This window comes from Pristis pectinata, chromosome 7 (genome assembly GCF_009764475.1).
Source record: "Pristis pectinata isolate sPriPec2 chromosome 7, sPriPec2.1.pri, whole genome shotgun sequence".
Taxonomy (NCBI): Eukaryota; Metazoa; Chordata; class Chondrichthyes; order Rhinopristiformes; family Pristidae; genus Pristis; species Pristis pectinata.
The window spans coordinates 42419675-42434589 of NC_067411.1; the positions used below are offsets into that span (position 1 = coordinate 42419675).

At 39.0% G+C, this 14915-nt stretch overlaps 1 protein-coding gene across 1 annotated transcript in view; it reads right to left on the bottom strand.

Moving 5' to 3' along the window:
- Window positions 1-6005: 6005 nt before the first annotated feature.
- Window positions 6006-14915, bottom strand: part of LOC127572706 (protein shortage in chiasmata 1 ortholog) — a 47373-nt gene continuing 38463 nt past the window's right edge. Inside the window, exons 11-12 of the mRNA XM_052020234.1 lie at window positions 13488-14697; window positions 6006-6198 (exon numbers count right to left, since the gene is read on the bottom strand). Of these exons, the coding sequence (XP_051876194.1) occupies window positions 6098-6198; window positions 13488-14697 (1311 nt within the window). The 3' untranslated portion in view covers window positions 6006-6097. The remainder of the gene's footprint in view (window positions 6199-13487; window positions 14698-14915) is intronic.

Consider the following 14915-nt stretch of genomic DNA (forward strand, 5'->3'; position numbering starts at 1 on the left):
ATGGATCTCAGCAAGGGTATCTGGCACCAGCTGTTAACACATTTATTGTAGGGGTTCATAGTGCCTGCTCACCTTTATTTGATTAACCACTGTATCACTGGGTGCTTTTTGATTGTTTCTGGACCAGGTAAAGTCTTTCTGCAGTCAACATCATTGTATTTTCCAGGATAGCCCAGCCTGAAGCTGGTGCCAACCAAACTGTGGCACTCATTGGATGAGTGACTGTTGGCCAAGTGCCACTACCAATGACATTGCTTGGCTTAGAAAATTTGCAAATGCTAGCTAAGTAAATGTAGGAAACAAGGCAACCATTTTAGACACAGCAATGTCCCACAAATGGGGATATAATAATTACTAGATAATGGTTTTTAGAGATCTTGAAGAATATTTATTCTCCAAGATACCATCGGAGATACTGGGCAGGGCATTGGTTTGACACATCTGAAAAAGTGTCACTTCTAAGTTTGCAGTCCTGCATTGGAACTTCAACCTGGACTTTATGCTTTTTGTGTCGGGATCAAGTTTCAAGTTCATTGTCATGGGCACACATACCCAGTATATAAATGCCATGAGAATTTAGCTTTCTTGCAGCAGCAGCGCAATGCATTACAGACAAGACAAATTAACATAAATTATACATAACCACAGGACACAAAAAAACAAAAATAGACATAATGACATTAGTGTAAGTTGACGGAAATATTGTCCAAGGTAGTATTAGGGTTTTTCAGGTCAGTTCAAGAACCTGATGGCAGTGGGGAAGAAGATCTTGTTGAACCTTGAGGTGTGGGTCTACAGGCTCTTGTACCTCCTGCCTGATGGCAGCAATGAGAAAAGGGCATGGCCCGGATGGTGGGGGTCCCTGATGATGGATGTCATCTTCCTGAAGTCCTTGATGGTGGGGAAAGCTGTACCCATGATGGAACTGGCTGAATCCACTATTTTCTGTAGCACGTCCCTGTACATTAAGTTTCCATACTAGGCTGTGACGCAACCATTCAGAATGCTTTCCACTGTAGTAGTTTGTCAGAGTTTTCGATGACATGGGAATTTCCTTAAGCTTCTAATAAAGTAGAAAGCATGCCTTCTTTATTGTTGGATCTATGTGTTGGGCCCAGGATAGATCCTCTGAGATGTTGACACCCAGGAACTTGAAGCTGCTCACCCTTTCCACCCTGACCCCTCAATGAGGATTGAAATGGGAATTGGGAGAAACCCAGGAGTGCTCACCCATGAGGGCTGTAGTTAACATTTACATAAAGTGGGGGGGGGGGGGGGGAAGTAGACTGAGCACTGACTCCTTTAATACAGCCAATCTGAACAATATTTAAATAGCTAAAATAGAAGTTTAATTTACTTAGGAGGAGGGTTATTTGGAACTGACAAATATTCCATCTTGATGAGTAAAAATTGGAGTTTCCTACCCATGACATGCAGTGGGCCTTCTTTTAATATGTGTTCTTTGGATGTCTCCTAGACTTTCACACAAAGTCAGCTGAAACAGGTGCACTTTGCTTGAAAGCCCAGAGGAAGTTATCTTGTTTTAAAGCCTTGATATTTGGCCAATCTACACAAATAACGGAAAAACGATCGGAAAGGAAGTGGCCTTGATCTTGCCATAACTATTCACATCCTTCTATTGGAAAACCTGTTTTAAAATTGAGATGATTTTTTTTTTAACTTTGCCATTTAGTCCTTAAAGTAGTAAGTGAGGCTTGTAATCTATGTGGCAATAAGTTGATGTACATATGGGTTAAAGGGACATAAATGACTACCCAGTTTTTTTCATTTAAGAAGCAGGCAGTGCAAGTCAGTTCATTGACAAATGGCTAGAATATTTACTTAAAGTTGTTTAGAAAATTTGACCTTCATCTCAAGGGTATTTTTAGAGAAGTTCAAATATACAAAATTCTTAGAAGCGCTGACACAGTAGATATAGGGAAGATGTTTTTCCTGGCTAAGTAGTGTGAAGTAGGGGGTCACAATCTCAATAAAAGGGGTAGGCCATTTAGAACTGAAATTTCTTCAAAGAATCTTTGGAATTCTCTGCTCGAGGGCCCTGAAGGCTCAGTCGTTGAATGCACTTAAAACAGAATGACAGGTTTCTGAATATTAAGGGAGTCGAGTATTACGAGCGATAGGGCAGGAAGACTGTTTGAGGTGGAAAATCAGGCATGATCATCTTGATCTGTGGAGCACACTCAAGGGGCCAAACGTCCTACATCAGCTCCTATTTCTTGTGTTCTTTAGATGTCAAGGACAACAACCAACCACTGTCAAAACCTGTTCAGTTCTTTGGGTTAATGGAATTAATGAAAGTGTTAGTCACTGATCAGAGCAATTGCATGTTAATGCTAACTAAACTATCAGTAAAACAAACACAGCGTCAGGTGCCACTAACAGTAGTGGATGGCATCTAAAGATGGAAAATCAAAAGCTTCTGAAAAAAGTGGGAAATAGTCTAAGATTATAAATTGCTGGAAAAGCCTACTGTATCATACTGTCCTCAAGTTCACTTGTAGAACACAGAACAATACAGCAAAGGAACAGCCCTTAGGCCCACAAAGTCTGTGCTGACCATGATGCCAATTTAAACTAACCACATCTGCCCGTACATGGTCTATATCCCTCCATTCCCTGCCTGTTCATGTGCCTGTTCATGTGCCTGTCTAAATGCCTCTTAAACATTGCCATAATATCTGCTACCACCACTTCCCCTCCCTCTCTCCTTCATGCTGTGCCCTCAAGTATTTAACATTTGCACCTTGGAAAAATATCTTGACTATCTACACCTCTCATAATCTTATACACTTCTATCAGATTGCCCCCTCAGCCTCTGACACCAGCGAAAACAATCCAAGTTTGTCCAACCTCTCCTTATAGCTAGAAGATTCTAACCCAGGCACCATCCCAGTGAACCTCTTCTGCACCCTCTCCAAAGCCTCCACATCCTTCCTGTAATGCAGTGACCAGAACTGCACACTATACTCCAGGTGTGGCCTGACCAAAGTTTTATACAGCTGCAACATGACTTCCCGACACCCCGACCAATGAAGGTATGTATGCCATACACCGTCTTTACCACCCTATCTACTTGTGTTGCCACATTAATGGACTTGGACCCCAAGATCCCCCTCTACATCAGTGCTCCTAAGGGTCCTGCCATTTACTGTATACCTTCCTCTTACATTTGACCTTCCAAAGTGCAACACCTCATAATTGTCCAGATTAAACTCCATCTGCCATTTCTCTGCCTACATTTCAAACTGGACTATATTGGCTGAATCCTATGACAAACTTACTCAGTATCCACAATTTCGTCATTTTTTTGTATCATCTGCAAACTTACTAATAAGCCCACCTGCAGTTTCACCTGTTTGCATTATCAGTTAATCAGTCTTTTTCAGATGATGGGATTTGTAGAATTTTCTGCTTTTACTGTTGATTGCCCCTATTAGAAAAAAGCACATTTACACCACAGCATGCAACAGTAGTTTTGTCTTTTGATGAAAGATTGTTCACCTTAAGTATTGGCATTACTTCTCCAGTGATGCTGCCTGATTTGAGTATCTTCTGTTTTTAATTCTGTGTTGGATAATTATTTTTAGTGCTGGGGAGTTCAATGGCACCTCGGTATATCCTGTAGCTAAGTTGGAAACTGAACAATTCTCTTTCCTATTAAACCATAGTAAAACAAAATTAGGCTGTGTGTTATCCTCTCCTAACTTTTCCCTGTTCTAACCAGGCAATATTTGTACCCAGGTGTTTAAAATTTTAAAATCTACTCCAATGGGTTAAGAATATATAGGGATGCAGGAATATTACAGCTGTGCAGTGGAATGTAATCTTTACACATAAGAAATTTTTTATTTGTAAATGGCAGAACATTAATTATTAATACTGATTCAACAGATACAAATGTCACAGATTTTACTTCACAAAAAAACCCTTCCAAAACTGAGTTGTGCACAGTCAGAAGGTTTTAATTTAATACCCTTGAAACCACATTTGCTTCCTTTTATGAGTCATACTGTATAACTACATTTTTTTTAACAATAAACAAAAGGAGCCAATGGATCTCAGCTATGACAATTATTTTGCATCTGATTCAAATTCTAGGAAGACATTTGCATTGATCACAGTTAATATTTTCTTAATTTTTTAAAAACCGTATTTTTAATCACCCTGTAAAACATGCAATTTGTCAAATTTGTGCTGTTTTATGCTGTATATGGATCATATGCAGGCAGATGCATTTAATTTGGCATTGTGGTCAGCACAGACATTGTTGGCCAAAGGGCCAGTTCCTGTGCTGTACTGTTCTATGTTTTAAGTGAAAGCTATTTGTCTGTATTGTAGTATTGAAGAATGTTGCTGCTTCCATGGACACATGTTCATTACTGGGTGCCGACCTCATTTGGATGGTCAAATGATTCATGTATATCACAGGAATTTTAATAGCTTAACAAGCAAAAAAAAGTTACATATCTATTTCTTGATTTAATACAGTTTCTCACTTTAAGATACTATTAGCTACTTTGATGTGCAGTTATTGCTGCTGCAACCATTTTCCAGGTAGTAAAATCTCATAAACAGCAATGAAATGAATGGCTAGTTCATTCAGTGGTGATGTTCAAAGAATAAATGTTGACTTGACCTCCAGAACCCTGCTGATTCTCAAATGGGGTCGTGGGTCCTGTGCTGAATCATCAGAATAGGCAGCCAAGTTCTCTCCACGTCCTGAACAATGTTACCAATTACGTAGCCTGCCTTGGTACTGCACTAAACTATAACCCTAGATGTTGGAGCTAATTTTAACAGAAAGATAAGATAGAGATGGAGCTTCAACATTGTCACTAAGACTTGTTGACCCAGCTTCTGGTAAGCATGGACCTGTCCCGATGTTGGGCTTGAATCCACACACATTTGACCTAGAATATTATGTAAATGTGGATAGTGTTTACAGTGAAGCTGTCTATGTAATCAATGGCCAGACACTCAGCTGGCAGAAAGAGGAACTTGAATCATTCTGGTCTGGTTTTCAGTTTGGATCATACACACAAGATAATAGTGTGCTTGTACCCCTTCCAATTTGATCCTCCAGTAGTTAAATGCATCAGTATCTCCTCTGGAGACACGGGCATTGCACACCTTTACAGTCCTGATACCAATCAAATGCTGTAAACTAAATGTTACACATTTTGCCAATTTGTCAAGTTGTGATGAAAAGTTATTCACCTGCAACTTTAACTGTACCTTGTTCACAGATGTTGTCTGACCTGCTGAGGTACAAGGCATTTCCTTCTGGTTGAGAGTTTTTTTAAATGCTGTATTTGATCCTTTAAAACAAAATTATAATTCCAGTTCCTAGCAAAAATTAAATTCTTTCTAAGTAATGGCAAATTAGTGACTGACATGTGGAAGTCTCAAAAGTGATGGGGATTCTTCATCCAAAGTGTTATATTACTAATTTTCAAACACTCCTTTAGATCATAGTGGCCAAAATGGAGATATGGGCCTGCACTGTTCCAGACCCGAAAGGAAGAATAACAACGGATAGGTAGTCCAAGAAATGCTGGGGAGGTATGCAACAACAAATCATTGTTTGCACTGCAGTCAGTCTAATAATAATGATTGTTAAAGAGAAACCAAATTGTGAAATACATTGTAAATCCCTCATTCTAATTTTGCAGAACATTCTATTTATGTAGAGGAAAGAAACTTAATAATGAGGGAAGTGATTTGAATGGAATTTTTCAATACTAAACTGCTTAAAGAAATTTGCAATACATTGGGATCAACTTCGCAATGTTTGCCAATGGTAGGAAAGGAATAAGTAGCACCAAACAACAATCATGCAAGATTATAATTTCATATGGCATTTACTTGCATATCAACTGAAAAACTTCAAGATTCAATATGACGAATGAAAAATGGTATATATCGTGAAAAGGTTCTGCATACCTTTCAAAGTTAATCTAATATTTTAACTGGTAACACTTTATATACATTATGTTGGTTAAATCTCAACTTTACATTGCATAACCATCAAATTTAAACTAATCTTGAATAAAATCTGAAGTTTTCAAAAATTGCTCTAAAAGAATATGAGGCGAGTCTGCCCATCAATTCTTCCAGGAACCTTTTCATATGCTAGTCTTCTTTTCTTCATTTCTGGTAAAATTCTGTACTTAGGTTCTAATAATTGAAAAAAGTGGCTCTGAATATCATGGCAAATGGTAGCATAGCACAAATGGTTACACTGTAATTCAACAGAGGTATTAATCTATTACACAGTAAAAGGCGTAAGCCTCCTTTAAAATAGTGAAGGATCAAATGTAAACAATTCTGTTAATTGTATGTTAACATTCCAAGATGCAAATTCAGAGACAAGTAAAATTCTGTCTATTGTTATTCAACCTGAGTGGTCACTGAACATCGTACTATTAAATGAACCAGTGTCAAATATTTAATGGATTATCTCGAACATTATACCATTTTAAACAAAATAGTTCGCAACTGATCTACACTTTAAATACCCTAGTCACCCCTCCTTTGTGGTCCTACCCTGTCCCTAGCTACCTTCTTGTTTTTAATGTAAGTATAAAATGCTTTGGGTTCCCTCTTACCTGGTCAAACAACTGGGTTTGGTTTTACATTAACAATCTAACTTTGTTCTCTATCATACCTTTAGTGGAAGTCCATTTTAATTTTGGTTGAGAAAAATAAATAATTTTGAAGCAATGTACTATTAAAAATAAAAAATGCCAAATATTTTCTATTCCCAAATCTCAATTCATCTAACAAACTTTAAAAATAGAATAATTGATTTAAAACATTTATAGCATAGGACTTGATTGATGAAGGTCAATATTTTGCAGAGGTACTTTGAACTAACCAATATATAGTTAGGGAACAAAATCTATTTTTTCTTTAGAAACTGAAATTGCTTTTCATCCCTATTAACATTGGTATATGGAAATAAATGTTCTGCTATTATATCATTTTGCCTGGGTCTCCATTTTATGTTCTCTTGAATGCCTTTTATAACTACAGCTAATTTCTCAAAAGCCTAGACTTTAACTGGATATTTTTACTTCAAACTTTAGAATATAGAAAAGTATAGCACAGGAACAGGCCCTTCAGCCCACAATATCTGTGCCCACTGTTAGACAAAGCTTTTCACTGGGTTTGAATTCTAGGTTGAATTTCTCAAGTGTGCATTCTAGATGTGGTTTGCAACATCTTCCAGTAGTTTGAACAGTTAGATGAGTGGATAGAAATCATCTCTTTAAAGATTTAAGATCTTCTTGTATATTTCCAATAAAACTGTCTTTATTGCTGTTTAATAATAAGAAACAAAATAGTTCAATGAGTCCTGAGGTTGTTCTTTTTATCTGCCAGGAAATCAGTGGAACTCATTGAATATACAGCTAGTGAATGGTTCATATTGGATATTCTACCCTAAAATGTAGGATTGTGCAAATTTAAGATTTGAATAACAACACTACATGTGTCTTAACCACAGACTCTGAGCAAACACCCTTTAGTATAACAGTGAGCTATCAGATTTCTTCATAAGGCAGCCTTGTGGTTTTTCAAATGCAAAGTATGAAATTTAAATATGTATTTGCATAGTGCAGATATCACTATTCAAGGCCACTTCTAGGTTTGACATTAACATCTATGTATAGCACTATATTAAAAATGAACTGACAGGAGACTTGCAGCTCTAGATCTGCATTTGAAACCTAATTATTAAGCACTAGTTATAGGGGATTCTATTGGTAGGGGACCATAGGCATTTCTATGGTTGCAGATATGAATCCAGGATGATGCTGTGCTGTTTCCCTGGTGTCATGGTAAAAGATGTCACTGAGCAGCTGCAGAAACTACTGGGGCAGAAAGGTAAACAGCCAGGAGTTATGGTCCATAACAAAGTCACTGATGTACACCTTGGTAAGTACCTCCAATCATCTGAGGAAACAATCTGCATTTGCTTCTGGGACTTGCACAGCTGAAATGATTGCTTGCGTTGAAACGTATCCTGTTATGATGCACCTTTATCAGTCCCACCTGCTGTACTGTAACACTTCTAAGTATGGATGTAAGTCTTTTCCTTCCATGCATTTCATAGCTGCCTTATCCTTTGGGTTCACCACTTTAAATCAAAATCTTGCAGACAGTGCAGTCTTTTTGCACATGATGGTTGATGGTTTGCTTATTGGAGGTGGTCATTCCTTGATAGTTGTTGGTGTAAATATTACTTGTCATTGATCAGGCCATAGCTTAATGTTGTTTAGGTCTTGCTGGATCTAGGCATAGGCTACTTTAATTTCTGAGAAGTTGCAAATGGAATTGATCATTGAACAATTCTGGCTGTGTAATAGATGGAAGATAATTGATGAAGCAGCTGAAGATGATTGGGACTACACCACTGCCCTGAGAAACTTCTGCTCCAATGTCCTGGGGCTGGGATGATTGGTGTCCACCAACTACATTCATCTTTCTTTGTATGAAGTGTGTTTTCCCCTTAATGCCCATGGATAATACCACTTCGACACCATGTGGTCAAATGCTGCCTTGATGTCAAGAACATTAATTTTAATTCCAAGTACTTCAGAATAGTTGCATGGACTCTTGCCCGGTAAGGAGCCAATATATTTACTACTCTTTAGACTTCCATCCAATTTTGATATGTTAAAGAAATTTTTCACTCTTCAGTAAAGTCTCCCTACCTGTCAGATCACAGCAGTATAGAATACAACAGACTGTTGTTTAGCTATCAAGTTCAAATAGCCAAAGCACAGCTTCCAAGGGAAATGGAAAAAAAAACTTGATATTCCTCAAAGTTGTCCTTCATAAAACCTGGTCCCCAAAACAGTGTTGTATTCCAGATGGAGTAACCAAGGATCCACAGCTGAAGCATGATTTCCTCCCATTTGTAATTGAACTTCCTTGAGGTAAAAGGCCAATATTCTAATTGCTTTTTTATGCAACATATCTACTAGCTTCAAATAAATGTCTTGACCCCATAAATTGTTGGTCCTGTGCAGTACCATTTAAAAAAAAATACTCTTGACATATTTTACTGAAGTTCATTGCAGTTGATCCCACACTTTGTCACCTTAAGATTCTATCCTTAACAAACATTATAGCCTATCAGAGAGAGCACGTACACTTGTTTGTTCTGTGTCTCTTACCTCCAATCCAAATTCGAAAGGTGTTTCTAATTCCATATGCTATCATTTCAGCTAAATTACCTAAACTATCATTTGTAAATTCGTTTATTATTGTCACATGTACTGAGGTACAGTGAAAACTTGTCTTGCATCTATTCATACAGTTCAATTCATTACAACAGTGCATTGAGCTAGTGCAAGGTAAAACAATAACAGAGTGCAGAATAAAGTGTTACAGAAAAAGGTGCAGTGCAGGTAGATAATAAGGTGCAAGGACATAACAAGGTAGATTATCGAACTAGTGGACCGTTCAATAGTCTTATAGCAGCGGGATAGAAGCCGTCCATGAGCCTGGTGGTATGTGCTTTCAGGCTTTTGTATCTTCTGCCCAACTGGAGGGGGCAGAAGAGAGAGTGTCTGTGGTGGGTGGGGTCTTTGATTATGTTGGCTGCTTTACTGAAGCAGCAAGAAGTGTAGACAGAATCCATGGAAGGGAGGCTGGTTTCCGTGATGTGCTGAGCTGCGTCCGCAACTCTGCAGCATCTTGTGTTCATGGGCAGAGCAGTTGAATACCAAGCCATAATGCATCGATAAAAATTGGTGAAGGTCAAAGGGGGCATGCCAAATTTCTTTAGCCTCCTGAGAAATTAGAGGCTCTGGTGAATTTTCTTGGCCATGGTGTTCTTGTGATTGGACCAGGACAAGCTATTGGTGATATTCACTCCTAGGAGCTTGAAGCTCTCAACTCTCTCAACCTCAGCACTGTTGATGTAAATGGGAGCATGTACACCACTCCCCTTGCTGAAGTCAATGACCAGCTCCTTTGATTTGCTGACATTGAGGGAAAGGTTCTTGTCATGACACCATGTCACTAGGCTCCCTATCTCCTTCATGTACTCCAACTTATTTGAGATACGGCTCACTACGGTGGTATCATCTGCAAACATGCAGATGGAGTTAGAGCAGAATCTGGCCACACAGTTGTTAGTGTATAGGGAGTAGAATAGGGGGCTGAGTACACAGCCTTGTGGGACACCAGTATTGAGAATAATCAAGGCAGAGGTGTTGCTGCCTATCCTTACTGATTACGGCCTGTCGGTCAGGAAGTCAAGGATCCAGCTGTAAAGGGAGGTGTTGAGTCCCAGGTCTAGGAGTTTGGAGGTGAGTTTGCTCGGAATTATAGTATTGAAGGTGGAGGTGTAGTCAATATGCTCTAATGTAGAGGTCTTTACTGTCCAGATGTTCCAGAGATGAGTGTAGGGCTAGGGAGATGGTGTCCGCAGTAGACCTGTTTCAGCAGTAGGCAAATTGCAGTGGATCGATGTTGTCTGGGAGGCTGAAGTTAATGTGTGCAATGACCAGCTTCTCAAAGCACTTGCTGATGGTGGATGTCAGAGCCACTGGGCGGTAGTCATTAAGGCACTTTACCTTGTTTCTTTTAAGTACTGGGATGATAGTGGTCTTCTTAAAGTAGGTGGGAACCTCAGATCAAAGCAGGGAGAGGTTAAAAATGTCTGCAATACCCCCACCAGCTGATCTGCGCAGGATCTAAGGATGTGGCCAGGACACCACCTGGGCCAGATGCTTTCAGCGGTTTCACTCTCTGGAAGACTGATCTTGCGTATGCAACGGTAACTGTGGGTTCAGGTGTATTGGAGGCTGTCGGGGCAGTTGGTGACATTCCAATCCCCTTCTGTTCCTAGCATGCATAGAATGTGTTAAGCTTATTGGGAAGGGATGCTGCCCGACTTAGTTTTGCAGACCATTATAGCATGTAAGCCCTGCCACAACTGTGGGCTGGTCTGAGACTCCAGTTTTGGACTGGTATTGTCTCTTGGCATCTCTGATAGCTTTACAGAGGTCTTCTCTTGATTGCTTGTATAGGTTAGGGTTGCCTGATTTGAATGCCACAGTTCTAGACTTCTATAGGGAATGGATCTCCTGGTTCATCCACGGTTTCTGGTTTGGGAACACCCAGGTTGTCCTCTTTGGTAATGCAGTTATCAACACACTTGCTGATAAAGTCCATGAGGGTGGTGACATACTCATCTAGGCTGGCAGCTGAGCCTTTGACCATGGACTAGTCTACTGACTCAATTGCATAGAAGCTCATCTATTTGCTCAGACCAGCACTGTATGACTTCCTGTACTGGATCTTCATGCTTCAGCTTCTGTTTGTATACAGGGAGAAGGGGCACAGCCTGGTGGTCTGATTTACCAAAGTGTGGGTGGGGGGTGGCTTGGTAGGCATCTTTGATGGTTGTCTAGCAATGGTCAAGGGTATTTGGGGCCCCTTGAGGGACAGGAGATGTGCTGGTGGTATGCTGGTAACACACACTTGACATTGGTTAATGGTTTTACCATCACCGAGTCCCCAAACATCAACGTATTAAGGTCAATATTTATGAGAAACTCAACTGGACAACGCACATAAATACTGCGGCTACAAGGGTAGATAAGGGGCTGGGTATCCTGCAGTGAGTAATTGACATCCACCCTGACACCCCAAAGCTTTTCCACCATCAACGAGGCACAGAAGTGTGATGAAATACTTTCTCTTTTCCTGGATGAGTGTAGCTCCAATGACACTCAAGAAGCTCAACACCATCCAGGACAAAGCAACCTGCTTGAATAGTGCTCCATTTTAAGATAATGGCATGGATTGAGAATTGGGTAACAGACAGAAAGCAATGAGTGAGAATAAATGGGTCTTTATCACTTTATCCCAAATATCCCAGGGATGGGAGCTTGGGCCATAGCAATTTGATCTATGTCAGCAATTTGCTGATTTTGCCAATTTTGCTGATAATACAAAACCAGGTGGGATTTTGAGCAGGGAGGAGGATATTGACAAGCTAAGTGAGTGGAGCCAGATGAATGTGGGACAATGTAAACTCATCCAAACAGAAAAGCAGAGTATTTTTAAATAGTAACAGATACGGAAATATTGATGGTAAAAGAGGTCCAGATGTCCTTGTACACAACTCATTGAAAGCTAACAGGCAGGTGAAGCAAATCGGAAAGCAAATGGTATGTTGGCCCTTCATTAAGAGAATATTGGAGTAAAAGTGTAAAGAACCTTGGTGGAGTCTTGTGTCCAGTTTTGGTCTCCCTACCTGAAAAAGGATATATGTGGCATCAAGGGAGTGCAACGAAGATTCACCAGACTGGTTTCAGGGATGGTGGGTTTGCCATAACTGGGCAGATTGAGAAGATTAGACCTGTGCTGTCTGGATTTTGTAAGATTAAGAGGCTATCTCAGTGAAATTTACAAAATTCTTACAGGGTTGATGGGGTGGATTCAGGGAGGGTGTTTCCCATGGCTGAGGAGTCTAGAATTGGGGAAATATCACTGGCTCACCGCCAACTTTTTTTTAAAATGTTGAGGTTTCCGTGCATTTATTAAATTTAAAAAAAACTAAACTCAACTTATTTATAATTTATTATTTGGTCATAGAACATTATAGTTTATGAAATTATTGTAATAATCTGGCCTGGGTCAAAAGCAACCAACATTAACTTTTTTCAGGATGATTCAATATAATCATTTTCCATTTATAAAAATATTTCATTAAGAACAAGCATTCCTCACTTATCCATGGAAACTAAATATCATTTGTTTAGTTGTTAGAAGGGGTGAAGCCTAAGGCCACCACCACTAAACAGTTTTAAGTTATTGAGGTGAATTTTTTAAAGCTGCCTTGTTTAAGGTCAATGTAGGATAATGCAGAGAGCAAGCCTAGCCTTCAATAGCATTGTAGTGGATCTGCTGAAGGGTGATTCTTTGATTTGCCTTTGTTAAAGAAGGGGAACTAGGACATTTGGAAAAATGATAAATGATGAATTGAAATACACAACTTATTTTAATATGGAATTTAGCTCATTCTGGATTCCTGAGGTCAGGAGGACCAATTCCAACTGAGTCTTGCAGCACTGTTTGGCAGACTTGTAGAAAATATTTGCAGACTGAATTCAGAGTCTAATAACTGGTTCATGCACATGGCCACTTCTGCTCACCTATCTATGTTGAATTAGCTGTCTGGAGGCATGTCTTGGGGAAAGTAATCTTAAAATTAATATTAATCCACAGATTAGCCCCAACAGACTTGTGAAGATTATGTCTTTGCATACTCTCTGATGCATTCTTATTTTGTTTAAAGCTTTATAGAACTAGAGATTTCAGTTAATGATTAAAAAGAAAAGTGAACAGAGTTAAAAGGTGACTTTTTTTAAAGATACAGTCACATTTTGCTTTGAAGAGCACACCAAAGTTAGTATCTACCATAAATGTAAATGAATAGTTACCTGGTGAATTTGCTGAATGTGTATAAAATACTTCAGTATCTGAAAAAGGTTCCTCCATGCTATTAGAAGGAGACCTTGTCCACTCTTTCATGATTGTTGTTGCATACTGTCTTTTCTGTCCTTTTCTTCTAACAGATTCTTGATTGAAGGTCTGTTCTTCCACAATGTCATTGCAAAAGTCAGTTGCTTTACGGTGAAAGTAAACATTGTTACAAATGTCAGGTTTGTCAACATTAAGTGAATCATAATCTGTAAATTTAGGTCTAACACTCAGCAGCTGTTCATGATTAGTCCCTTTAGCTCTGTTCTGGTGACAGAAAGGTTCATTGAATGGGTAAAATGAATCATCCAAATGTTTTCTCAGTAAGAATGGGAAAACTTGATTAGAGTTCATTGGATGATGTGTCTCAATCAATTCCTTCTGCATTGTTACAAAGTTACTAGACTTGCCACTCAACTTATGGTGAAGAACACCCATATCTTGCTGAGAAAGGAAGCCGTACTGTGAATTACTGCTTGCTTTTACACTGATTGCATCTTTTGGTTGTTTCTCAAACTTGTTTTCTGTAGTTTGTGTGTGCCCTCCCATGTAAAAATGACCCACTGGAGGTACTTCAGCCTTTCCAAAATAAATGTCGGTATCCCTAAGATCTGAGCTATTCTTCAATAATAAATGACCCAGTGGATTAAATAATTTATTGTTCAGTGGGCCTAACTGGTGAGAGTTTGCAACTGGAAGAATGTTCCCAGAGCTTGTACTGTTTGAATGTTCTGCTTCATCATTATATCCCAAACTTTCAAAACAATGATGTAGACCATCTTGCTCGTTCACCTGGTTTACTGCCATTTCCCTCCTTTCTGACTGCTTGCAATTATTCAACCAGTAGCATGGTGAAAGGGTGGCTGTCCTGGCTTTGAAAACTGGACATAAGTTCTGAGATTGCACATCGAAGGAAATGCTATCAGATTCCCACAGATCCCTTAGTCCATGATTATTATTCATCTTAAGACCCTCTAATTCTTTAGGTCTGTCTTTGGTAGAGTGGATACTCTTCACCATTTCATTGTCTGGGTAAAACTGATGGCCAGCCATTTCAGATGTGGAAGAGGTAGAGGATAACATGTTTTGTTCAGAAGACAGTTCTTCTTGTGGTTTTCTTGATTCCTGGGATGAACCAAGCTGGTGTAATGCAGTAATCTCACTGAAAAGCTAGAACAACAATTGTCATTACAAATACTCAACAAAGAATGAGTCTCAGAAATTAAAATATAAAATGGAACCATAGGGAACATATTAATTACAACATGTGCCCTGTGGTCTCTCATTGGATTTCTAATATTACTATTCCATATTTTTTAATTTAAAACTTTGTGTGAGTATTTTTCAAAAACATGATAATTATAAAATCAAAATAGTTAAAGATTACT